The 26,710-nt window shown below is 37.6% G+C and overlaps 2 protein-coding genes across 2 annotated transcripts; one reads left to right on the top strand and one right to left on the bottom strand.

Annotated features, from left to right (window-relative positions):
* Positions 1–10,313: 10,313 nt before the first annotated feature.
* Positions 10,314–11,024, bottom strand: LOC149234282 (isopentenyl-diphosphate Delta-isomerase II, chloroplastic-like). Its single transcript, XM_089368211.1, has 2 exons — positions 10,824–11,024; positions 10,314–10,670 (listed from the first exon to the last, which is right to left on the bottom strand). The coding sequence occupies exons 1-2, from the start codon at positions 11,022–11,024 to the stop codon at positions 10,314–10,316; spliced, it is 558 nt and encodes a 185-aa protein (XP_089224337.1).
* A 14,024-nt stretch (positions 11,025–25,048) lies between these two features.
* Positions 25,049–25,489, top strand: LOC149234281 (LEAF RUST 10 DISEASE-RESISTANCE LOCUS RECEPTOR-LIKE PROTEIN KINASE-like 1.3). Its single transcript, XM_089368210.1, has one exon. The coding sequence runs from the start codon at positions 25,049–25,051 to the stop codon at positions 25,487–25,489; it is 441 nt and encodes a 146-aa protein (XP_089224336.1).
* Positions 25,490–26,710: the final 1,221 nt, after the last annotated feature.

Genomic DNA, 26,710 nt, shown 5'->3' with positions numbered 1-26,710 from the left:
TACTGACCATGATCATTTTGTAAACTTGTACAATGATTCGAAATGGTACATTAACCGATACACAGGGTCTGCCTAGTAGATTCCAATCGAAGGAAACGACTAGGTTGCATGGAGGTGGGACTGAATAGACGGCCGGATATGACTCTAACGAACTTCCTTCCTACGGTAAAGGAATGGGTAGATTGCCCCCATGTTCATCAGAGTCTGTGCTTACGAAAAGAATTTGAATGGTGTCGTTCTCATTTTCTTCGGTGTTTGTATCATTTGAAGATGGACCTTCTGAAGACAAGACCGGGTCGACTGCCGCCTCAACCTTTTGACTTTCATCTGGTATGGATTCAGCGAGTTTATCTTCAATGATAGATGCTTCGACCGACCACAATGGCATGTCGGTCGGATTTTGAACTAGCGATGGACTCGCCAAGAGTTTCTTGTATCCAGGAGGAAGCCGTAGCGATGAAGCTCGATGGTTATCCAAAACGCTTTTAGCTTCATCTAGGAAGGGACACCGGTGGACGACGTGATCTCCTTCACACTGTTTACAAGGAAATTTACATTTCCTTTTTTGTCCAAATGCTTCACTTTCACTAGTTGATGGTGTACTCTCAACATGATCTTCAGAGGTTGACGACACCGGGTTGTGCAAACGAGGAGACCAGTCCCTTAAGATCTGAGGGATGCAAGGACAATCTCGATGATAGTGGTATCCTTTACAAATGACACATGGAGATTTAGGCTTGGATGGTGTAGTGTGTGGATTTTCACTAGACGATGCCTGGTTACCCCTTGTCACCTTTGGCTCCTTCTTCTTCTTCCCTTTCTTCTCCTTCCCTTTCTTCTCTTTCTTAGTTACCTGATTTTTGGCTTTACCAACTTCATCAAGCGAAGAGGAAGGAGGAGAGGGAGAATCGGATGAAGTAGAAGGTTGGGAGGTAACTTTAGTATCATCTATTTGCTGACTCGATTGTTCAGGAATTACGGTGTTCTAAACGATAGAGGTCAAGAAGAGCCATATTGGCAAGCCAATAGTCAATCCTGGAGGTGAAAATGTGGCCATATGAGGTGCACCAACATCTCCCCAAGAGGAGAAAGGACTAGGATCTGAACCTAAGACCAACGCAGGAATGGTGATATTATTCCGATTAAAATAAATTTTAGACGCTTTGACACAACTTTTTTTTTCAATTTTTAAGAGTCAAGAAAAAACAAAAGATGACTCTAGTCGCCTTTGATTTTTAATGAGCCTGAAGTGACAGGTGCTCATATGGACCTTTTCCTTTAAGGAATCTGAAAAGGAATGAAAGAGACTACTCTGGAAATCTAGACAGAGGGATTACCAAACCAATCACAAAACTGCAGAATACTTTTTACGGTACGGCAGTCAATCTTCCCGAATGTTGTGTTCAGTGCATTGCGATCGATAGGGCGGCAGACACGGCTTTCTATGGATAAAGGATATAACCTGTTGTGGTCTCCCAATATATACTCGACGATACATGGGAGCACAAGTCCATACTAGCACTTGTCGTCTCAAAGAAGAGGAATCATCCAACCAATAGTGAAAGTAATAGTTACCAGGCTTTACGACGCTAGAATATGTCTCTAGCCTAGACTTCTAGATGTTGTGCATTAGGTTCCAAAGCGTTTTTATGTTCATTGAATTTATTTTACAGTTGATCTTTCTTAAGAAATTTTCCTTTCAGGTTTGCCGCGTGATATAGATATATAATTCCTAAAATGCAGTCTAAGATGATAAACAATCATTTAATCTTATTTTTGCAATGAAAATCCTAGCTACTAAAGAAAGAGAGATGATATTCTTTCAACATAGAGCAGAGAGCACACACTAGATGCACTATCCTAAATCAAACCAACAAGCAGTCTAAATGCAAATGCACATGCATGTATTTTTTTTCAGCTTTCTTAATGTGTGAATGACAAGAAGAAGGCTAAGTACAAATCTGAATTATCTTTTCAAAGCGACAGTACTAACAAATTTCTCTTCAAAACGAAAGGAAGATAATGATGACACTTTGCTATTTTGAATTGAAAACTGCTTTCAACACTTGAAAAACTACTAATTCAAATCAAATACAAGAGTAACCGTATAATCGATCGTCCAGAACAATAGAATTCTTTTCTTTGATTGAAAATGACACTTGTGACACTTTCAAATCAGAAGACGACAGTTTGATTATGCTACTTCTTTGTAAAAGAGAACTGAAAATGGCACACAATACATAAAAACATTCACAGTTCTTTGCACAATGGAGGCAGAATGATGGAAAGGAAGGGAGTTTCCACAGTGGTATACTGATCACAGATAGTAAAACTCCTAAATAAAGCTGAAGAGAGTGAACAAAAAAACCAAAATCTGAGAGCAGAAGAGGTCTTGTCTGATCAGCACACCTGTAACACAGGGAAAGTGCGATGCAGCGCACCTACTGCACACAAGAGGTGCGATGCATCCAGATTCCCAAGAGGAGAAGGTGCAATGGTCTAGGGACAAGACTTCAACTGGGTTCCAGGTCACAGTTTGCAGCTCAGTTCAGAGATTTAGGCCGAGCAAGTGATGTTCAGTAAATATAAATCACAGGGGTTGATCTAATGAGATTACTAGAGCCACCACTGAGGCAATTAGAAGGTTTGCAAATCGATTGTTCATTTTATAAACAAAACTCAGAGATAGACTGAAGCAGCATTGATCTAATTTGCACTTGCATAGCAAATGCAGTTCGAAGGCTAGCTGGCTTGACTTCAGCCTCCATCTGTAAGTTTATAAAACAAACAAATATAGACAAACAAACAATCTATTCGCTCCCCAGTGGAGTCGCCATTTTGTTATCGGGAAATCTAGTGTCCACTCGGAGTTGCTAGTCCCACTAAGACTGGTAGCTATCTTAGAAACAAACAAGCTAAAACTACTTTCGCTTTCCTTTATGAGAAGTAGATAAGAGGGGAACAAAGGACACCAACCTCAGTCTTGCACTTAGTTCCTTGCTTGGTTCCTCTCCCTTCTGACAGATCCTTGTCGCTTTGCCTTCATCTACCCAGCTTCAAAGAGCATCTGTGGAATCAAAGCAACACAATACTATCAAAGAACAGAGATCTACAATCATAAACAATATAGGACCAAATATATATTAACCATACAACTGCATATATCATCAAACATACAAGAATGTGGAGGAAAACTTGAATAGCTTTATTAATATCAAGAATAGCAAAGAGGACTACAACCAATTGTTCTGACCCAGCGTCATCCTCCTAGCATGAAAGCCCTTCTTCACCTCATGAAAAGCTTATATCACCCAACACTATGATATTCCACCAAGAAACCAATAACACTTCCTTACAAGATACAAAATTCCAGCCTCTGGATCTCTGGGATGAGGGATCCATATATAGATGATTGCAGGGGGGTGATTCAGCTTCTGGGATTTTGATTAGTGTCCTCTCTCTGATAGTTCTTGATTCCACTTGGAGATTGATGATCTCTTACTCATACCTGGGCAAATTCAGAGAGGCAAGTGTCATAGGAGAAGTTTCTCGAAGATTCTATGATCATCCACCTCGCAAACTATCTCTGCCATTTGTCCACTCTCGCCCATCACACCCTACATAAGGGCTTTTCAGTATGCATCGCACCCTTTACACTGGGCAGGTGGGATGCATCACACCCTTAGCACTGAGCAACCTGTATGGTCCAGTTTTGACCAGTTCTGAGCAGTTTCCTATGGAGAACTTCTGGGAGATGATGTAATCAGCTGACCTTGTTCTTTTAGGGTATGGAACAACACTTTTAGGGACTTAGGAGCCCTTGGTTTATGGACATGTATGATTGGGGTTGTAGTGCCCAAAAATGTCTATAACAGACATCATGCATGCAGTGGGAATAGTTGGAAGATTCCAAGAAAATCCAAACGAATCACACCTTCAAGTAGTCAAAAGGATCTTCAAATATCTTCAAGGAACATAGAACTTTGGTTTATGGTATCCTAGAGATACAGATCTTACACTTCATGCATATACAGATGTAGATTGGGCAGGAAGTCTTGATGACAGAAAAAGCACTAGTGGTGGCGCATTCTATATGGGTTCCAGGTTGGTGTCTTGGTTTAGCAAGAAACAAAGTTCAATTTCATTATCTACGGCTGAAGCAGAATACGTGGCTGTTGCATCTTACTGCACACAACTACTTTGGATGATGCAAACCTTGCAAGACATTCAGATCACATGTACTCCACCCATCTCCATTCTATGTGATAATACAAGTGCCATCAGTATTTCAAAGAATCCAGTCATACACTCCAAGACCAAGCACATACCCATCAAATATCATTTCCTACGTGAACAAGTGCTTGAACAAAAGGTCAAATTGGAGTATGTTCCCTCCAAAGAACAGGTTGCTGATATATTCACTAAACCACCGCCCAGAGAGACATTGAATATCTCAGATAAAATCTAGGAGTAGTTTCTTCATCATACTGCTGTTAAATCCTATTTTTTAAAGAAAGGTGGTTATACGCGAGTTTCATGAAGCACAGTCGCGTACATAGGATAGTTTCTGTGGGCACAGTCACGTATATGTTGGTTTGAAGAAAAGCAGTGGGTCAGACTCAGGAAAAAGGGGTCTGCTATGGTTCTGTCAATTATCTGCTCTGTTTGATGATGGTTTCAATCTGTTGATATATTGGTCCTCATAGTGTTGTTGATCACTTGATGTATATCTGATGATGATGATGCTTTGATATCTCTTACTAACGTATGCAATGATCAGATCTGACAGTGAACAGGTGGAACAGGTTCAGGGGGAGAACATGGTTGATGATATTTTGGGAACTAATGATGGACATATACAGGTTGCTAGTCTGGATGATGTTGACAGATGCTGCTGATGATAGTTTCTGACGACTATCATGATCTTTTTTAAGATATTTGGTCTCTGTTATATATGTCATGTATATCTTTTAATGTAACGGTCATGAAAAGACCTAATTTGTAACCCCACTATGCATGGGATGGATGATGTAATGCTTCTTGTTTTTTACATGTATAAACAATTGATATATCCCCACTTGGTTAGGTGGATGAGTCAAATTTGGTATATCCCCACTTGGTTGGGAGATGGATGTATGTATGATTCATTGGTGATAGGAAGGTCATTTGTGATGTATGTATAGAGTCATGTTCTTCTTTTAAAACATCTTTTTGCATACTTTGCTTATGCTCAGGGTGAGCATGGACTCGATCATGGGAGCTCAATTGGCACACTTCAGCATATCAGAGAATTCAGCATGCACTCAGGGGGAGAATGACCCTTTGCCCTTGATGACAAAGGGGGGAAGTGACTTGGTGTGGTTGTTGTTGCCATAAAGTCCAAAGGGGGAGATTGTTGACATCATGATATGTGTTGTACTTGATGGCAATCCTCTTGTAGTAGAACAACTCTCATGTATATGGGAACTAGATGGATGTACAGAAGAGATATCAGATGTGGCAGAATGCATGATAGTAGTGTTTACAGATGTGATGAAATGTAGGGCAGCTTCAAGGAATCAGTTCAGAAGGCAACTCACTCAGATGAAAGATCACAGTATAGTAGGTAAACAGCAAAGAATTACAAATCAGTCTTCACAGAATGAAGAAAGAGAGGTATATGCAGGTTCACCACTGACCAATCTACGTATACACGTAGGTTCACTATATACAAATCGCGTATACGTACACACACACACTTTCACAGAAGGAAAAGTGAGTATACCTTGGAAAAATAAATTTTTGGTCCGAAGTATTTAGTCCATGGTATTTTGATCCATTGTATTTGTCCAAGGTATTGGTCCTAAGTGGTTTTGGTCCATGGTATTGAGAAATGCCTACAAACTATAAAAGGAGAAGAAGATCATTAGGCCAAGGTGTGCAAGTATCGAATATCTGATGAAGTGTGAGATCTAGTATGCAGGTTATTGTGTTATGATGCATTGTTGGATATGAACCAAGGATGAACCTTAGTTGATGATGAAGGATAAGATCTAATGATGTATCAGGATCTTAAGGCTTGAAGTGAATTATCTTTATGTGGTTTGATCATGTATCTGAATAATTGGCGCGTGTTGTAGTCTGTAAATATGATGATCTAGGTATGACTGAAGCCTGGAATAGTTGCAATGTTTAAATCATCATTTACAGACCTGTACATAGGTTCACTTTAGAAAAGGAGCGTATACACGCTGGTTCTACTTATCAAAGCAGCGTATACATCATAAATTTGATTTGCAGATCTGTAAATTGGTTCGCTTTGAGGAAAGCACGTATGCATGCAGGTTTGACACATGGAAGTAGTGTATACCTTATAAAATATGTTTTAATTTCTTCTGTTTGTTGTTTTAGTGTTCTAGGTTCTGGCTTGGGTTCTGGTTACTGTATTCTAGTGACAGCATTCTGAATGATCAGATTGATGGGTTGTCAAAGTAATTGATTGATTCAGTTGTGGTTGGTTCAAAAGGAGATTGGTTGATGTAGATATATTTGATGATTGAATGAAGTTGTTGATGGATCCAGTCTGAAAATTTACGAAACATGGTCCCTGGAAGAAAAGAGAAGGTTGTAGCCTTCTGTAGGCCGGCACCTACGTACTAGTAAACATATCAGCTAGTACAAGAGCAAAGGGGTTGTAGCTCCCTTCCAGTAGAAGCTGGAGAATGAGAGAAGGTTGTAGCCTTCTACAGGTAGAAGCCTACGTACTAGTATAAGACTGCACCAGTACAAAAATTGTAAACATAATTTTCTCATTATTAAAAGAAGACAGAGAAGACAGCAGTAGGTGGTTTTCACCCACATTGGGTTTCCACCTTATATCTTGGTGTTCATGTGTGTTGCTTATGTGTGATGCTTTATTCTGTTTTTACTGCACTCTCTAATGAATTCTTGATATACTAGTTAAAGTTCAATACATGATAATTTGGGTAAATCAAAAGATCCCTAGATATACGCTGGTTGCATTAAGTACAGTTGCGTATACATGCTAGTTCACTAAGCTGAAGTAGTGTATACAAATCAGTTTTGAAAATTAAATTATTGATCTAATAATACTTATTCACCCCCCCCCCCTCTCAGTATTATTTCCAACAGGCACCAGAATTGCAAGTAGAGGATTTTCAGGGAAAATTCACGCATATCAAGATAGATCTCATGATGTTGAAGCAAAGAGTCTGGAAAGCCAGAGACACTATCTTACAGGAGAACAACAAAATTGAGGAGCTCATAGAAGTATGTGTTGAATCAATGTCCAAGCTCTCTAATGCTGAGCAATGACTCAAGTCCCTCACAAGGCAACAAGAGGAGTATAATTGGGAGTTCTACAACAGTCCTCTACATGAGTACATATATAAGGCTTGCAGCACTACCAATATTCCTTTATACATTTTGGGGAGCAAGGTAGTGTTCTAATGGATCATGTTCAGTGACCAAGTGGAGTAATATGAGTTGAGAATAAGGAAACATCAACATCAACATAGTAGATGTATTCAATGTGCATTCATTCATGCATTAGATCCTTTCAACGGAATGGATTAGCAAGAAATTATCAGTTGGAACTCTATTGATGGGATCATTCCTAGGAGGATATCCTTAGGCAAGGGCATATTGCAGCTTGGGCCCTTAGGCACGAGCAATGATGGAGGGCTGACATGGTATCATAACCCAAATGTCCTAAGACTTAGGTGGCATTGCAATCCAAGTGAAGATATTAAGGGTAAGATTGACTATAGAATTTTTTTGGATCCAAGTATCGAAGGATCAAATCAGGATCATTTAGCATGGACGCATGGAATAACACACTGGTTTGTATGGGATCTATATATCAATATAGAAATGATTTTTTTTGTGGATAGAAGTGGATTGCTTGAGGGTAAGAAATCTTTTGGCGAGAGGATTTGTAATATTCCCTTTTCTTGATATGGTCAAAATGGACAGAATATACCCATGGTATTTTCCCATGGGATCTTCCCACGGTATTTTCTTTCATTTTTTGAGGAAAAATAATAAAATAATGTTTCTATAGAGTCCAAGCCTATTAAAGAGTATAGGATCTAGGAATTGAGATCATCCTGAGTTTATATATCTCATTGTTTTTTTCTTGAGAACTTGGTGTGGTCAATTCCAGTTTGATCCTAGGGATGGAAACCCTGTGGGTGTGATTTGTCTAGTGGATCCATACAGGGTTCACGATTGTGCTTCAGTGTGTTATTATTTTCTTATGCATTAAGAAGTCATGCATTCCAAGGTAGGGGCTCCATTATTTGCTTGTATTTGGCATGTATTGTTTGTCTAAGTATTAATTAAAATAAAGACTGCATTTTTCAGATCCCCTTGTGTTCAATGTTTTTTATTGCAATCATTTTTAATTTGAACACCTAAATGTACCAAATCTATTGTAATTTTTTTTTTTGGGATCTTACACACGACCTACGCTTTGTTGTCATTCATTCCCAACACTGATTCTATCCTTATTATCTCATATTCTCCCAATGGAATCCAATGTTCATCGTGTTCATCCTTCCATACCTCGACACCTATTCTTAGTTATCTGCATTGCATGTTGTGCCTCTTTATTCCCCTACTTCTTAAGCTTGGAATTGCAATACCAGTATTACAACAATACTAGGAGATATGGGGTTACAGATATATCATATCCTTTAGGTGTATGCAATCGTGGATGCGGTGACCCTCACTTTTAGATCAACTTATCTTCAGTAATCACAATTTAGGGCCACAATTACACAATGATAGAGAGCCAATTTAAATTCTGGTTAATTGTCAAGGGTGAGAAGTGAAAATTCTTAGATGATCCCGCTGACATGCATATACTCCATCCAAGATGTACAAACACCGCCGTGATATTCAATATAGAGGGAAGGACCCTAAATGTCTACAAATGTCAACTTGACCACTCAGTAATGGTTAGCGAAAAATGTTTTTCTAGTGTCTCTTATTGTTTGTACGATAATGGGAATTGGATTTCGAGATGTACTACGACCCAAGTAACGATTAATGTGAAATCAATGCGACTAATTTACAATGATCCAAAGAGAGATGAAAGTTGTAAATCGTTTGGAGCAAGTCAGGGAAGGTGTGGTTACTGTTACAACACTTCGGATTCAACTACATCATTCATATGTTATTGCAAGGATGGACCCCATGCCGAAAAATGCCAGGATCAAGATATGGTCTATTTTTAAAATTTGCACAAAACTACAGGGAACTGCTACTTCAGTTAGTATGTTATGTATTTACTCATAGACACCCAAGAAATAGGATTGTTATAGGTACAATTATATGCCCCATATTCTAAACAAGAAAATATATTTTTATATATATGTGAATCCTTCCTATTATTTACGATAGTTATGTTATGTCAGCACTACAGGTCACCAAACAACCATTATAATAGGTAAATTTATGATTTCTTCCTATTTAATTTCTCTTCTTTAACTCTAACATGAATCAATTTCCATAAGTATGCGGATCCTTCTTATCAATTACAACCATTGTGTTATGGTCGTGTTACAGGTCGTTGAACAACTATTATAATAGGTAAATTTATGATTTCTTCCTCTTCACTTTATCTACTTTAGCCTTACAATGAATTGGTTTCCATATTCTATTTCTCGGTTTTAACCATGACGTGAATTGGTTTTGTATTCTTTTCAGGCTTCGACGAAGATCACTTTGATATGAAACTCTTCATTCCATCCCAGGTTGCTCCCATGGAGGAGTTGCAGCTGCTAGCGATACTATTCTTAACTTTCCATGTGAAGAATAGAGAACCTCCTCCTAGAGGGGTTTTTCCTATCAGAGAAAATAGAACTGAATACAAAACACACTTGAACATTTGATTTCCAAATAGGGGTATTTATACACTGTGAAGAATCTTCTCAAGTCGGTGATAGTGGCTTCTTCGGGAAGCTACATGAACACTCAAAACTTCCTATTCTCCAGAAGAAACTAGACTCAACACATTTAATGCAAGTGGTTGGAATTGATGTTTTCCAACACCCCCCCCCCCCCAATTCCAACCATAAAATAAATGCAAAAAATAGACTATATCACAATAAATATGACAAACATATTCTTAATTGACATGCCTTTTGGTCTAAGTCTCATCTAGGCTTACAACATAATCTGGATTTTCTACAACACACGACTTGATAACACACCTTTCATTTTTCCTTCTTGCTAAAAGGTCCATGCTTGTTCATTTGCTGATGTAGTTTCATCTTCACCTTTCTTTATTTCCTTATGAGCTCCTTCAACTATTCTTTGCTTACGTACTTAACAACCTCTTCTGGATTGGGATGCAAGGCAACATCCCGAACAATGAAAACAAGGTAATCTGATTCATGCTCTCCCCACTTTCCATCACAAGGAGCCTTGTAAAGTATGCAACCAAGTTTCTCTTCATCCACCAAAATGCACTCATCTTCAAACATGTGTAGCCTCTGAACAACATCCATGAACATATCCTCCACTGTAGCAACCATCTTAGAAGTGGATCCAATCAAATTTCTAACAATTGGGTTTGGGGAGAAGAAATTTATGCTCTCAGTGATTGCATGAACATGTGGAATAGACTGCACCTCCTGATATTCATGGTCATCAATAAAACCATTCTGTTTATCAAATATTTCTTGACTCAAAAATACTACCCGAAAAAATATTACCCAACCCAAAAATACTGCCAAACGGACTCTCTCGAAAAACAACATAAAAAACATCACCTTTCTTGCTTTCCTTATGAGATCTTTCAACTACTCTTTGCTTACATACTTAACAGCCTCTTTTGCATTGGGATGTAAGGAAACATCCCGAACAATGAAAACAAGGTAATTTGATTTATTCTCTCCCCACTTTCCATCACAAGGAGCCTTGTAAAGTATGCGACCTAGCTTCTCTTCATCCACCAAAATGCACTCATCTTCGAACATGTGTAGCCTTTGAAAAACATCCATGCTCATATCCTCCATAGTAGCAACCATCTTAGAAGTGGATCCAATCAAATTTCTAACAACTAGGTCTGGGAGAAGCAAATTATTCTCTCAGTGATTACATGAACATGTGGAATAGACTGTACCTCTTGATATTCATGGTCATCAATAAAACCATTATGTTTTATCAAATAATTCTTCTGACTCAAAAATACTACCCGAAAAAATCTTACCCAGCCCAAAATAGATCACCTTTCTTGCTTTCCTTATGAGCTCCTTCAACTACTCTTTGCTTATGTACTTAACAACCTCTTCTAGATTGGGATGCACAACAACATCCCAAACAATGAAAACAAGGTAATCTGATTTATGCTCTCCCCACTTTCCATCACAAGGAGCATTGTAAAGTATGCAACCTAGTTTCTCTTCATCCACCAAAATGCACTCATCTTCGAACATGCGCAACCTCTAAACAACATCCATGGTCATATCCTCCATTGTAGCAACCATCTTAGAAGTGGATCCAATCAAATTTCTAACAATTGGGTTCAGGGCGAAGCAATTTTTGCTCTCAGTGATTGCATCAACATGTGGAATAGACTGCATCTCCTAATATTCATGGCCATCAATAAAACCATTATGTTTATCAAATAATTCTTTTGACTCAAAAATACTGCCCGAAAAAATATTACCCAGCCCAAAAATACTTCGAAACAAATTCTCTCGAAAAACAACATAAAAAAGAGCACACCTATACTCTTTCAAGGAGCACATGAGCTAACACTCATCCACTCATTAAAGCTTCACAATCGTATCTGTGAATGCCCTTCCATTTTAATTGTAAGTCTACAACAACAACCAGATAACACTGGCTCACGGTAGGTTCCAACTTAGATCCGAGCAGCCACACCAAAATTCAACCACAACAATTTTAATTTTAGCCAAAGTGCAAATAAATAATTCCTTTTCCTTTTTTTTAATAATTTTTTATTCCATAATCACAAACAAAACATCATTTAATCATTCCCATGCACCCATCAATCTTTGAAGAGTCTTTCAAAAATGAAAACACCAATTTTCAAAAAAATTAGGAAGACAATCACTAATCAACACCACAAACCACCTTTCACTTAATTGGAAACTTCCATGAACTTAGGAGTACAATCACAAAACAATGACCACATGTTTATTTTTAGTTTGAACTTGGGACTTTGCATAAACTTAGGGCTTTTTATTAACAATAAATATAGCTAAAATTCATAGACGTATTTTTATGGTAAATAGCCCCAATATATAAAATGTCGACTTAACTCCAGGTAATTATCAACTTAATTCTTGGTAAAACCAAAAAACTTCAATTTTTTTTTAACATACCAAGTTTCTCACTTGAATAGATGACTATTTTGCAACAACATTTATAAAATCAGCTTTACCCTTGGAATATTAAGTGCCCTTATTCGCACAACTTGTTCCAACGAAGGCTCCTTTGAGCTCCAAATAGAAACAAATGAAGTTCAAGATGTAGAGGCTCTCCTCCTTTTGTGGTTGGAACATGGAAATCACATTCAACAGTATCTTATGCAACAACTTAAGCCAAATCACCCTTCACCAAATCCTTTACCCGCTGTAAACATATTTTTTTGTTACATTCGAAGAAGAAGAAGAACATAAAGCAAGAGTAGCGTTTCAATCTTCACAAACCCACGACACTGCTCAAACTTTCAGCGACTCCTCAAAAAATAATTATCTAGTAGTATTAACATTGGTCGCTTCTCCAGGTAGCTCCTCACGGCTCCAGCGCTTAACACACAATCTCCTCCAAATGGAAACGGTCTTCAGCAACTTCACCTTCAATTGGAAATTCTTTACAATCTTCAACAACTTCAATCTTCAGCTCAACACGTCTCTGACGCCTCCATGGAACTCACACATACAATATCACAGCACTATAGGTTCACCCAACAATGAATTCTCTCTTCCATGAGCAAAGATTCAGCCTCCTCCAATGGCTCTTACAAATACTCGACTAGACTCAATAGTCTTAGGACAACACACAACTCCAACGCACAGCCTTCACAACGCTTCTATACTATTAACTCCACTACTCTCTTTGCACACAACCGAGCCTTCAGACTCACTACCTCCTTTACACGGTTCACCACCACCGAGCCCACAACTCTGGCTCTGAGTTCATAGCTCACTTGAGCTCTGATACCATATCAGAAAACACAGAACTAAATACAAAACACATTTGAACATTTGATTTCAAATAGGGGTATTTATACACTATGAAGAAGCTTCTCGAGTCGGTGACAGTGACTTCTTCGGGAAGCTACCTGAACTCTCGAAACTTCCTATTCTCGAGAAGAAACTAGACTCAACCCATTTAATGCAGGTGGTTATAATTAATGTTTTCCAACACTTCCTAGACATTTTCCTAGGAGTGAGATGGGAAGTTTACCGATATTCTCTTATGAAGCACTTTGTCAGTCTACAGACTACTTCCACGAGGAGAACAAACTTGGGGTTGGAGGGTTTAGGTTGGTATATATGGGAATTTTAGGAGACTGGAGCAGTTCATCAATGAGGTAAATATATTTTCCACATGTCGTTCGTCTTTATGGTTGCACCCTTGCAGATAGTCCAGAGTTGTTGCTTGTATACGAGTTTATCTCAAGCGCAACCCTCGTTGATCATTTTCATGATGATTGTAAAAACTCTGATGGATTACCATGGAATACTCTCTTGAATATTGCCATTCAAATTGCCCAAGCCTTGGATTTCCTTCACGCCTTTGATCTACCTATAATCCACAAAGATGGGAAATCCATTATAGCCATGACGACGGTAACACTCACAATGAGGATGACAATGATAATGATGAATTTGAAGATGTGGGATGATCATTATGATGATGAAGAATTTTGAGTTAGTGGGTTGGGATAGGGTTTGTAGGTTCAAAAAGAGTAGTGAGATAGGTTTAGTAGGTTATGGCATCAATGGGTTTTAATTATTGGGTTAGTTATTTAAGGTGTTAGTCATGGGTTATATTCTATCAGGGTTTAGAGGTTATTAGATTAGGAATATCAAGGTTTGAGGTTAATAAATGTGTTAACATTAAAGTTTAGGAGTTGTGCACTCATGATTAAATACTTTAGTAGAGTATACACATGAAAAAAGGTGTTTTCTTAATAGGTCAATAGGTTGAATGGACATATGTGACATAGATATGGGTTAGTAGGCCATTTAGCATAGAGCTTGTTAAAATATAACATCAACATAATGACGATGATGACTAGCACAACTTTCATGATGATGACAATGATGATGACCATCATCTAATAAATGGATCAGTTGGTTGGATCCCTTCATGCACATCAATTTTCATGGAACTATGGTTGATCAAGTGCACTTGTCATCATAATATTGATAATGATTATCATGGTGATAACAACGATGACCATGTAGATGAAGTTGATGATAATGATTATGATGATAATGAAGATGACTATGTTGATGATGATTATTGGGTTAGTAAGGTGTGATTAGGTTTATTTAGTAATAGTTATTGGGTTACTTATTTGCACAGTTTATTAAAGCACATTTTTTATTAAATAACAAGAAGATTATATTTTGACTACTTATAATGTGAATATTATAGATTGTCCACAATACTTAAATCTTGTACTGGAATTATCATATATATTAAGAAAATCTAATAATTAATAAATGTAGACCTTCGTCCCAAAAAAAATAGATATTAAAATAAGTATTATGACTATATTTAAGACTTTAATATATTCACATTTTTATACACACTAAATAAAAACATTTTAATAAAGTAAAAATTATAACAAAAAAAATACTATAATTAACTTCATTATTATAATTGGAGACATGATATAACCTATTCAGTGTTCTCTTTGATTAAGTATTAGTTGGTATTTGACCAAAAATTTATGATGCTTATGTATAGTTTAACATTAGGAATTCAATTTTTGTTATTTTTTATTATTGTTTAAAATTATTTATTTGTGAGGTGATTGGTTGAGGTCTTATTAAGGGTTGTTTAGTAACTTCCATTTCTATTATTTACTGATTTTTTGTTTTCTGTTTTATTTCCTTTTTATTTAACTTTTTGTTTTTTTTTCCATTATTTCTATTTTCATGAATTATAATATTTTCACAATATTTTCAATTTAAAATAACTTATTATTATATTAAAAATATTTTAATAAATTTAATTATAAACAATTATATATATTAATAAAAATAACACACGCACATAGATATATGTGTTAATATAAATCATACTAACGAATCATATATCTTAATTTTTGGTGATGGCATTCAACAATATAATAGTTTATTGGTTATTTTATTTTTGTGATGAAATTTTTGTCTTTTTTAATTTTTTTGTTTAATTAAGTTATATTTAAACTAAAGGACAAATATTAGTTACCATGTAACTCTTATTATATTTTAAAATAAGAAAATTGCATTCTAAATATTCCTAAAAAACCAAAAACTTTAATTTATTCACATCTTTATACACACTAAATAAAAATATTTTAATAAAATAAAAATTATAACAAAAAAATACAATAATTAACTTCATTATATTTTAAAATAAGAAAAATGCATTCTAAATATTCCTAAAAAAAAAAACCGAAACCCTTTTAACTCGAAAAGGTAAAAAGCTTAACATTAATTATCTACATTGGGTAAAACTTTATATATATACAAATTTACTACAAACGGAAAAAGGATATATTCTCATGTACGACGTAGTCGATATTGCTTTTAACTTATTATTATAATAATAATAATAATAAGAAAAAAAAAAAAAAAAAACCGTGATATCTATGACGTCTTGTTCTAATGTAAGCCAACATAACTTTCATGAATATATGAAATTTGTCTCTCTTTTTGACCCACGTCTTATGTCTTTCGCCCTCCGATGCTTCTGTGTTCATTTTTCTTTTCAACGAAATTTGAGCACTTTCAAAGTCTTTCTTTTCAACGAAATTTGAGCACTTTCAAAGTCTTTGCGGACCAACTCCAAAGTTCAAACAGAAGCTCGTTTGCTACATTTTTTCAATTGACTCGGAGGAACGTGCTTCTGACGTCTGTACTTTGTTATTTATACATACACGCGTATACATCGTATTAGCGAGCTTTTTAGCGATAATTCTACTTCATAGTGTTATCAAGATTTGAGCTTTTTAGCCATAACACAACTATAGTAAGTAACAGGAACGATTCACATATATGTGGACAAAGTCTTTAGGGTCATGGTTTACACTTTCCTGTATTGGAATATAGGAAATTTTTTGAATTTTGTGGTGTAAGAATTAGTAGAAAATTTTGAAGTGAAATTTTGATTGTGTTATTTAAATTGGTTTTTTTTAATATGTATGAATTTATTACTCTAAAAAAACCCTAAAACACTTGAATGTGAAAAGATTACTGGTTAAAGCTATCATTTCAATAAATTCCCACCAAATATAAAAAAAATCAAACCAAAAAAACCACTTAAAAAACTTCCACAACATAGCACTAAAAAACACTCGTTTATCAATAACCATCATCTTCGGAGTTAAAGTATGCGAATATCTACCGTCTCGTGGACACAATATCTTGTAACACAAAATTCCAATACTGCTTTTCACGGAATCTTGAAGTGATTAATTTATGGAAGACTGACGACCCAACGAATGTTTGGGGTCCTCTTGACGGGAATGGGAGGCGATGGATCAAGTTGATTTCGTCCAACTTAACAGACTTCTTGAGTTAGCACCACCTAAGTTTCACTCTCCTTCATCCCCAACACTGATTCTATGCCTATTGTCTCATCTTCTCCCAATGGAATTATATGCTCATCTCCTTCATCCTTCCCTTCCTCGACACTTGTTCTTCCTTATCCTTACTGCCTACTATGCCTGTCCATTCCCCTGCTACTTATCCTTGGACTTGCAATACCAGTATTGCAAAAATACCAGTAAATGTGGGGTTTCAGATATACAGTATCCTCTAGGTGTAGGAAACCGTGGATGCGGTCACCCTGACTTTCAGATCGACTGTGTGCAGAACTTATCTCCAGTAATCACAATTCAGGGCCACAATTACATAATAATAGACAGCCATTTTAAACCCTTGTTAATTGTGAGGGGTGAGAAGTGCGAATTCTTAGATAATCCCATTAACATTGATATGCAGATACCACATCCAAGGCGTAAAGACACCGCTGTGATATCCGCTACGGAGAACAGGACCCTAAATGTCTACAAATGTCAACCGGACCACTTAGTAATGGTTAGCGGAAAATGTAATTCTAGCGTCTCTTACAGTTTGTTTGATAATGGGAATTGGATTCGGGGATGTCCTATAGCCCAAGTAACAGTTGATGTGGGATTATTGCTACTCAATTACAGTGATCGAAAGAGAGATGCAAGCTGTCAATCATGTTCCCAAAGTGGAGGGATGTGTGGCTACTGTTACAACACTTCGAGTTCAACCACACCGTTCGTTTGTTATTGCGAGGATGGACCCCGTGCCGACAACTACTATGCATTTATTCATAGGCACCCAAGAAGTAGGGTTTTTATAGGTACAAGTATATGCCCCGTCTTCATAAACAATATTATTTGTTATCTGTATATGTGAATCCTTCCCGTTATTTACGATAGTTATGTTATGGCCGCATTAGAGGTCACCAAACAACCATTATAATAGGTAAATTCATGATTTCTTCCTATCCTGTTTCTCCGCTTTAACTATAGCGTGAATCTGTTCCATATGTATGTGAATCCTTCCTGTTACTTACGATAATTGTGTTATGGCTGCGTTACAGGTCGCCCAACAGCTATTATAATAGGTAAATTTATGATTTCTTCCTATAATTATGTTTCTCCGTTTGAAACATGTCGTGAATTGGTTTCGTATTCCTTTCGGGGTTGGACGAAGATCACTTTGATATCAATCTCTTCATTCCTCTGCAGGTTGCTCCCTTGGAGGAGCTACGCTGCTAGCGGTACTGTTCTTAATTTGTCATCTGAAGAATAGAAAACCTCCTCCTGGAGGGGCTCTTCCTAGACATTTGCCTGGGCGTGAGATGGGCAATTTGCCTATATTCTCTTACGAAGCACTTCGTCAGTCTACAAATTGCTTCCACGAGGAGAACGAACTTGGGGTTGGAGGGTTCGGGTCGGTCTATCTAGGTAAACTTTGTTGGAATTTTCTGATAAATTCCATAACAGACAGACAAAAAAATGCTCTGTTTTTGCACTCTGTTTTTGCACAGAAAAACAGAAAATCGCTTGCTGGAAACGGTGTTTCAGCAACACAGTTTGGTGTTGCAGCAACTAAGTTTGGTGTTGCAGCAACTCAGAATAACACTCTGTTTTAACACAGAAAAATACTCTGTTTTTAACTCAGAAAACAGAAAAATTCGTTCTCTGGAAATGGTGTTGCAGCAACGCAGTTTTTCTTCAGTTGCTGTAACTTGTGTTGCAGCAACGCTGTTCGTGGTGTTGCAGCAACGTAAATTTTTGACGTCAAGTATTTTTTGAGTTACGGTGTAACAGCAACGGTGACGGTGTAACAGCAACAGGAAAAATTAACTTGTATTCATCAAAATAAACTAACTGTTACAGATTTGTCTTCCTCATACTGAGGGAATTTCACAACTTCTATTACAAAATAGATTTACCAAGGAACGCTTCTGTTCCACACAAATAACATCTACCCTTTCTATCAGCAAACAACCAGAAAGCAAATTACATTCAAATTTCTGCACTGCTATGCATTTCACTGTTCTGAAATTATTCTTCTTCCTCACGCTGCTGCGTGCTCTCCTCTGCTCTGTGTGATTCTTCAGCTGCTACTAACCTCAAAACAAAACTACTGTGTGATATTTATATGCTAAAACATATCTGATTAAAACAATAAAATATTACAAAATATCTTCTAATGTTTATCTCTGTATTTAATGCAGCAAGGCGGTGATGCTTCTATCAAAAAACAAGTCGGTTGTCTGCAGGGGAATTTAATTGAAACTTCAATGCATATTAATGTGCAAAAATATCAAGCTTGACTTTGATGCACCAATCAGCCTGGAGTATTTACTGCAGATCAGATTCTTGTCCAGCTGTTCATTGTTGCAGTTGGAATTAAATTCCAACACTTCCCCTTAATTTCAATTGCTGCATACCCAGACATTTTCTGAAATGATCAAAACCTTTCTTTGCTAATGATTTTGTCAAGATGTCAGCAAGCTGATCCTCTGTTCTGCAGTGCTGCAAAACAATCTCACCATTGTTAACCAATTCACGTATGAAGTGAAATTTGGTGTCTATGTGCTTTGTTCTTTTATGAAAAACAGAGTTTTTAGACAATGCTATTGCTGAGCTATTGTCACAGTAAATGGTTGTGCCATTTTCTTGTTCATGACACAAATCTTTGAGAACTCTTCTCAGCCATACTGCTTGGCATGCTGCTGCTGTTGCTGCCACATACTCTGCCTCTGCTGTTGACAAAGCCACAACTGGTTGCTTCTTGGAAGCCCATGAGATGGCTCCCGATCCCATATGAAACACATATCCCGATGTGCTTTTCCTATCATCAACACTTCCAGCCCAATCACTGTCAGTGTAACCTGTCAACATGAAACTTTCAGAAGAGGAGTATAAAATACCAAACCCCTTCGTTCCATTCACATACCTTAGAATTCTCTTGGTTGCCTGCCAATGAGTCTCTTTCGGTCTTTCCATAAATCTGGAGATTAAACTCACAGCATGCATAATGTCTGGCCTAGTTGCAGTCAAGTACATAAGGCTGCCAACTATGCTCTTGTACAGTTTTGGATCAAAATATTTGCTGTTGTCTTCTTTGGTTAATTTCAGCCCCACTACTGTTGGAGTCACAGCAGCCTTGTTGTTCTGCATGTTAAATCTTTTCAACACAGCTTCTACATATTTATCTTGAGAAATGAAAACACCATTTTCACTTTGGTCTACCTCAATTCCAAGAAAATATCTTAAGAAGCCCAAGTCAGTCATTTCAAATTCACTTTTCATGACTGCTTTAAAATCAGCAATGAGAGAAGCATCATTGCTAGTAAAAATCAGATCATCTACATATAAAACAACAATAATAATCTTACCGTCATTCTGCTTTATGTAGAGTGTGGGTTCACCATCACACTTAGCAAACCCATTCTCAATCAGATAAGCATCAATTCTGCTGTACCATGCTCTTGGAGCTTGCTTCAGCCCATAAAGAGCCTTCTTCAGTTTACAAACTTTATGCTCTTGGCCTTCAACTTCATAGCCTGGAGGTTGATCAACATAAACCTCTTCTTTTAACACTCTATTCAGGAATGCAGATTTAACATCCATCTGATAAATCTTCCATTTGTGTTGTGCTGCAATAGACTACACTGTTCTCACTGTTTCCATCCTTGCTACTGGTGCAAAGGTTTCATCATAGTCTTTGCCTTGTTGCTGCTTGTAGCCTTTCACAACAAGTCTTGCTTTGTGCCTGTCAATCTTACCTTCAGCATTGCTTTTGGTCTTATAGACCCACTTAACTCCAATGGCATCCTTGCCTTCAGGGAGGTCCACTAACTCCCATGTTTTACTCTTCTCAATTGCACCAATTTCTTCATTCATTGCTTCAATCCATTTATCTTCATTTACAGCATCTTCAAAATGGATTGGGTCATCAATATGACAATACAAAGCGAATAATGAATTCAGACCGGTATTGTTACTTACCTCTCCTTGTTCATAAATCTCACTCAAATTTCTGAATCTTGGTCTTCTTGGTGTGCTTGGAGTTCCATCCGAACTTGAGGGTATATCTGATCCCTGTGGTGTTTCAGCATCAGTTGTTTGTGGTGTAACAACATCTGTTCTTCCTTGACTTCTCAAGGTTGTTCGGATTCCAGCTTGTGGTGTGGTTTGTTGTACTTGCTGTGGTGTAGGAGGAGCCACCAAGGAAGGATTATTTGCTGTTGTCCCTTCCTCTTGTTCTTCATGAGACACAATTGTCTTCACATTCACTGTTTTTTCCAAGCTTCCATCCCAAGCTTCATCTTCAATGAACTGCACATCTCTGCTTACTATTAATTTCTTGGTGGATGGATTATAGAGTTTGTATGCTTTTGACTCATCACAATAGCCAATAAAGACACACTTCTCCCCCTTACTATCAAGCTTTTTCCTTAGCTGATCCGGTACATGTGCATATGCAACACAACCAAATACTCTCATGTGAGTGACAGTTTGCTTTTGACCACTCCATGCCTCTTCTGGTATTCTGTTCATGACAACTTTAGTTGGGCATCTATTCAAGATGTAAACTGTGCAAGTAACAGCTTCTGCCCAATACTCATACGGCAAATGTTTTGCCTTCAGCATACTTCTGACCATGTCAAGAATGGTCCTATTCTTTCTTTCAGCAACATCGTTTTGCTGAGGTGTATACCTTGCGGTAAACTGCTTTTGTATGCCATTCTCTCTGCAAAAACGCAGAAAGTCTTGGGAGATGTACTCTCCTCCTCTATCTGTTCTGAGCACTTTGATATAATGCCCACTCTGCTTTTCAACAAGAGTTTTGAAGTGGCAGAATTTCTCAAACACTTCACTCTTCTGTTTCAGCATATACACCCATGTCTTTCTGGTGTAATCATCAATAAAAGTTAAAACATATCTATTTCCAGCAAATGATGGTATTTGCATTGGTCCACACACATCAGAGTGAACAATTTCCAAGGGTGCTTTTACCCTTATACTCTTTCCTGCTGGAAAGCTTTCTTTGTGTTGCTTGCCCAAGATGCAGCCTTCACAAAGGCTGTCTGGTTTCTCAATCAATGGCAATCCCTTTACCATTCCCTTTCTGTGCAACAGATTCAGGCCTCCGAAATTGAGATGTCCAAATCTCAAATGCCACAACCAATTCACATCTTTCACCTGTTCTTGAAAGACTTCTTGTGTTACAGCCGCAATAGTTCTGCCTTCCTTCAAATCTGCCCTGAGTTTGAGAGGAAACATTCTATTGCTGGTCATTTGCACCTGTGCAATGATCTTCTTACTTGGAGGTATGTCTCTGATAGTACACAAATCACCTTTGAAGAACACGTTGTAACCTTTGTTTATGAGTTGTCCAATGCTCAAAAGATTACATTTCAGACCAGGTACATAGTATACCTCTGGCACAATCATCTGTTCTCCATTTTTTGCTCGAATATTGACTCTGCCCTTACCCTTGACAGTTATCTTATCACCAGTCCCTGTTGTTACCTCATATTTCACATTTTCATCCAGATTGGCAAACATTGCAATATTTCCAGTCATGTGATTACTACAACCTGAGTCTAAGAACCAAAAATCATCTTGTTTGTCTTGTGCTATGTTACATGTTAACAACACATTCTTTGGGTTCTTATCTTCTTCATTTGCAAAATTAACATTCTGCCTATTAATCATGTCATTTTGTTTTTTCTTACATTCATTGGCATAGTGCCCAAATTTCTTACAATAATGACATTGGACTTGGGATTTGTCATACCTTTGTCCATGAGCTTGCTGTTTGCTTGAACCTTCAGCTTGGTTCTGATTGCAGCTCCTTCCGTTTGTCCTAGCAGGATAATTTTTGCCTCTGTTTTGGCTTCTTCCACGACCTCTGTTATTTGCTCTGCCTCGACCTCTTCTTTGGCCAAAAGACATCTGAGTCTTGAATGCTTGCTCAAAAGAGGAATTTGTTCCTCTACTCAATCTGTGTTCATGAGACAACAGAGAAGCACTCAGCTCATCTACCGTGAACTGTGAGAGATCTTTTGTTTCTTCTATTGCTACCACAATAGATTCAAACCTTGAGGGTAAACATCTCAAGATTTTCTCTACAATCCTTCTATCTTCAAGAATCTCACCATGAGATCTTATCTGGGTTATCAAGCCAATAACTTGAGTGAAGAATGAATCTATTCTATCAGATTCCTTCATGCTGAGATTTTCAAAGTCTCTCCTCAACATCTGCAACTTTGCAGTCTTCACCTTCTCCATGCCTTGATAGGCAGTTTGGAGAATATCCCATGCCTCCTTAGATTTTGTTGCTGCAGCAATCCGCAGAAAAACACTTTCATGTACTGATTGGAAGAGGAAAAAGAGGGCTTTGGCATCCTTCTTTCTGTCACCCTTCAACTGGTCTCTTTCTGCTACTGTCAAAGCAGCCAGTGCTATTGCATTTGCAGGTTCAGCATAACCTGTTTCAACCAGCTCCCATATTCCTTGAGAAGCAAACAATGCTTTCATTGTTATGGACCAATAACTATAATTTTTCCCATTAAACTGAGGCAGTTGGGGATTTGTCAAACCTGTTCCAGCATCTGCCATCTTAACCTGTATTGGTAAAGAAAAGATACTAACTGTATTCTGAAAACAAGCAAAAACTTTCTCTGCTGGAAAAATCTGCTCTACAAACTTCTTACAGCTCCTACAGTGAAAAACAAGCTCTGTTTTTGACTCACTGAGTGCCTAGACTAGCTCTGATACCATGTTGGAATTTTCTGATAAATTCCATAACAGTCAGACAAAAAATTGCTCTGTTTTTGCACTTTGTTTTTGCACAGAAAAACAGAAAATCGCTTGCTGGAAACGGTGTTTCAGCGACACAGTTTGGTGTTGCAGCAACTAAGTTTGGTGTTGCAGCAACTCAGAATAACACTCTGTTTTAACACAGAAAAATACTCTGTTTTTAACTCAGAAAACAGAAAAATTCGTTCTCTGGAAATGGTGTTGCAGCAACGCAGTTTTTCTTCAGTTGCTGTAACTTGTGTTGCAGCAACGCTGTTCGTGGTGTTGCAGCAACGTAAATTTTTGACGTCAAGTATTTTTTGAGTTACGGTGTAACAGCAACGGTGACGGTGTAACAGCAATAGGAAAAATTAACTTGTATTCATCAAAATAAACTAACTGTTACAGATTTGTCTTCCTCATACTGAGGGAATTTCACAACTTCTATTACAAAATAGATTTACCAAGGAACGCTTCTGTTCCACACAAATAACATCTACCCTTTCTATCAGCAAACAACCAGAAAGAAAATTACATTCAAATTTCTGCACTGCTGTGCATTTCACTGTTCTGAAATTATTCTTCTTCCTCACACTGCTGCGTGCTCTCCTCTGCTCTGTGTGATTCTTCAGCTGCTACTAACCTCAAAATAGAACTGCTGTGTGATATTTATATGCTAAAACATATCTGATTAAAACAATAAAATATTACAAAATATCTTCTAATGTTTATCTCTGTATTTAATGCAGCAAGGCGGTGATGCTTCTATCAAAAAACAAGTCGGCTGTCTGCAGGGGAATTTAATTGAAACTTCAATGCATATTAATGTGCAAAAATATCGGGCTTGACTTTGATGCACCGATCAGCCTGGAGTATTTACTGCAGATCAGATTCTTGTCCAGCTGTTCATTGTTGCAGTTGGAATTAAATTCCAACAAACTTTGGGACGGACGGGTTGTTGCCATTAAGAGATTATATCAGGATAACTCTAGGAGACTCGAGCAGTTCATCAATGAGGTAAAGATATTTTCAACCTTGAATCATCCACACGTCGTTCGGCTTTATGGTTGCACCCCTACAGACAGTCCCGAGCTGCTGCTTGTCTACGAATTTGTCCCAAATGGAACGCTGGCCGATCATCTTCATGGTCGTCGCAAAAACCCCAAGGGATTACCCTGGAATACTCGCTTGAACATTGCTATTCAAACTGCCCAGGCCTTGGCTTTCCTTCACGCCTTTGACCCCCCCATAATCCACAGAGATGTGAAATCCTCTAATATTCTCTTGGACGAGAATTTTGATACAAAATTGGCTGATTTTGGGCTTTGCGGGCTTGTTCCTGTGGATGCCTCACATGTAACTACTATCCCACAAGGCACACCAGGGTATGTTGACCCAGAGTACTATCAGTGCTATTAGCTGACTGAGAAATCCGATGTCTACAGCTTTGGGGTCGTTTTGATGGAGATCGTCTCTGCCAAAATCGCGATGGACATAAATCAGAACAGAAGGGAAATCAACCTTGCTAACTTGGCTATAACGAAGATTCAGGAAGGGGCTTTGCATGAACTAGCGGATCTGCAACTGGAGATAGAAGTGAATCCTGAGGTGAAGATAATGGTAAGAGCAGCGGGAAAATTGGCGTTCAGATGCCTGGCGTCAGAGAGGGATGACAGACCAGATATGGCGGAAGTTGTCGCTCAGCTTGAGAAAATCAGACGTTTGAGTGGTATGTCAACTGGTCCAGGTGAAGAGCAGTTGAGATCGTTTGGCAACGTCAAAGAGCCAAACACATCGCTGTTATCTCCCTTCTCTGTGCAGAACAATCGACCCAGTGTAAGCTCCAGTCCAAACACGGTGTTGTTATCTCCCTTCTCTGTGCATGGCAGGAAAACCAGTGTAAGCTCCACTCCAAATATCAGCGCATAAACATTTCTTTACAGTTTTATCTGCAGCTTTCCGCTTTACATATATATAGTGTCAGATTTAATAGTGGCACCTAGGGATTGTTTTTGTATTTTTTAATGTTTTATCAATTTAATAAAATTAGTTTGAACTCAGACTAAATTGTTTGAAAATGTAAAGTAAGAGCGAGTATAAGATCTTGTGTTGATTTTTCATTCTTTATAATTTTATACTTTATAAATCTACAGTATCAGATGCGAGTTTCAGATTCAATACTCGTATTTAGCAATTGTTTTGTATTTGGTACTGTTTTATTTTTTTATGTGATTTTGTTGAAAAGATAGAGGAGACAAAATACAAGGTTTTTTTATTGATCACACAAAACTTGATACTTACAATGAACTCGGTGAAGGGCATTTAATCTTTTCCAATTAGCAACTTGCCTAAAATACCTTGATATGCAACCACACACTAAAAGTCCTCTATCGCTTCACTTGACTTGACTCAACACTCTAACACTCAACCCTCAACACTTAACTCTCCAATTTTAGCCAACTCCTCATGCGGGGAGTAATTAGGTTATTTTAACACTCCCCCTTAATTATGACCACTAAACTAACACTGACTCATAACAACTCATGGCGGTCTATGTCTCAGCTAGGCTTACAACACCCAAATTTCTTCTATGAAACTCAAACACATCTTGTGCTAATGACTTAGTAAATATATCAGCCAATTCATCACTAGATTTAAAAGGCTTCAAGTGAATTTTTCCATTGCTCACAAGTTCTCTAATAAAGCAATATCTAGTATCAATATGTTTTCTTTTTTGATGAAACATACTATTCTTGGATAGTGCAATCATTGAGGTGTTGTCACAATATATTGTTGTTGATCATTGTTGTTTATGCTTGAGTCCATTGAATATTCTTCTTAACAAGACTGTGTGACATGTTGCTAATGTTTTTACTACATATTCTGCTTCTACTAACGAAAGTGTCACAATGGGTTGCTTCTCAGATGCCCATGAAATCACACTTGAACCAAGACGGGACACAAAACCAGAAGTGTTCTTCCTATCATCTAAACTCCCTGCAAAATCACTATGTGTGTATCCAATCAAATCCTTCTTTTTTGTGGTTGCATACATTATGCCATAATCTCTATTTCATGCTATGTGTCTCAAAATTCCTTTTCCTGCACTCCAATGTGTGTCTTTCGGAGTCTCCATAAATTTGGAAATCA

Source organism: Pinus tabuliformis, chromosome 8, assembly GCF_031772625.1.
Source record: "Pinus tabuliformis cultivar Carrire ecotype Pingquan chromosome 8, CPIR1, whole genome shotgun sequence".
In the NCBI taxonomy this organism is placed as follows: Eukaryota; Viridiplantae; Streptophyta; class Pinopsida; order Pinales; family Pinaceae; genus Pinus; species Pinus tabuliformis.
Note: the sequence above shows the minus strand (reverse complement) of the source record. Positions and strands in the feature narration are given on the sequence as shown.

What these genes read in the sequence shown, in the direction of transcription:
- LOC149234282 (XM_089368211.1), bottom strand. Translation starts at nt 11,024, where the DNA reads ATGGAGGATATGAGCATGGATGTTTTTCAAAGGCTACACATGTTCGAA. An exon ending in CAAAAGAGGCTGTTAAGTAT is followed by an intron (nt 10,671 to 10,823) that starts GTAAGCAAAGAG and finishes TTTGATAAACAG; the next exon opens with AATGGTTTTATTGATGACCA.
- LOC149234281 (XM_089368210.1), top strand. Translation starts at nt 25,049, where the DNA reads ATGGACATAAATCAGAACAGAAGGGAAATCAACCTTGCTAACTTGGCT.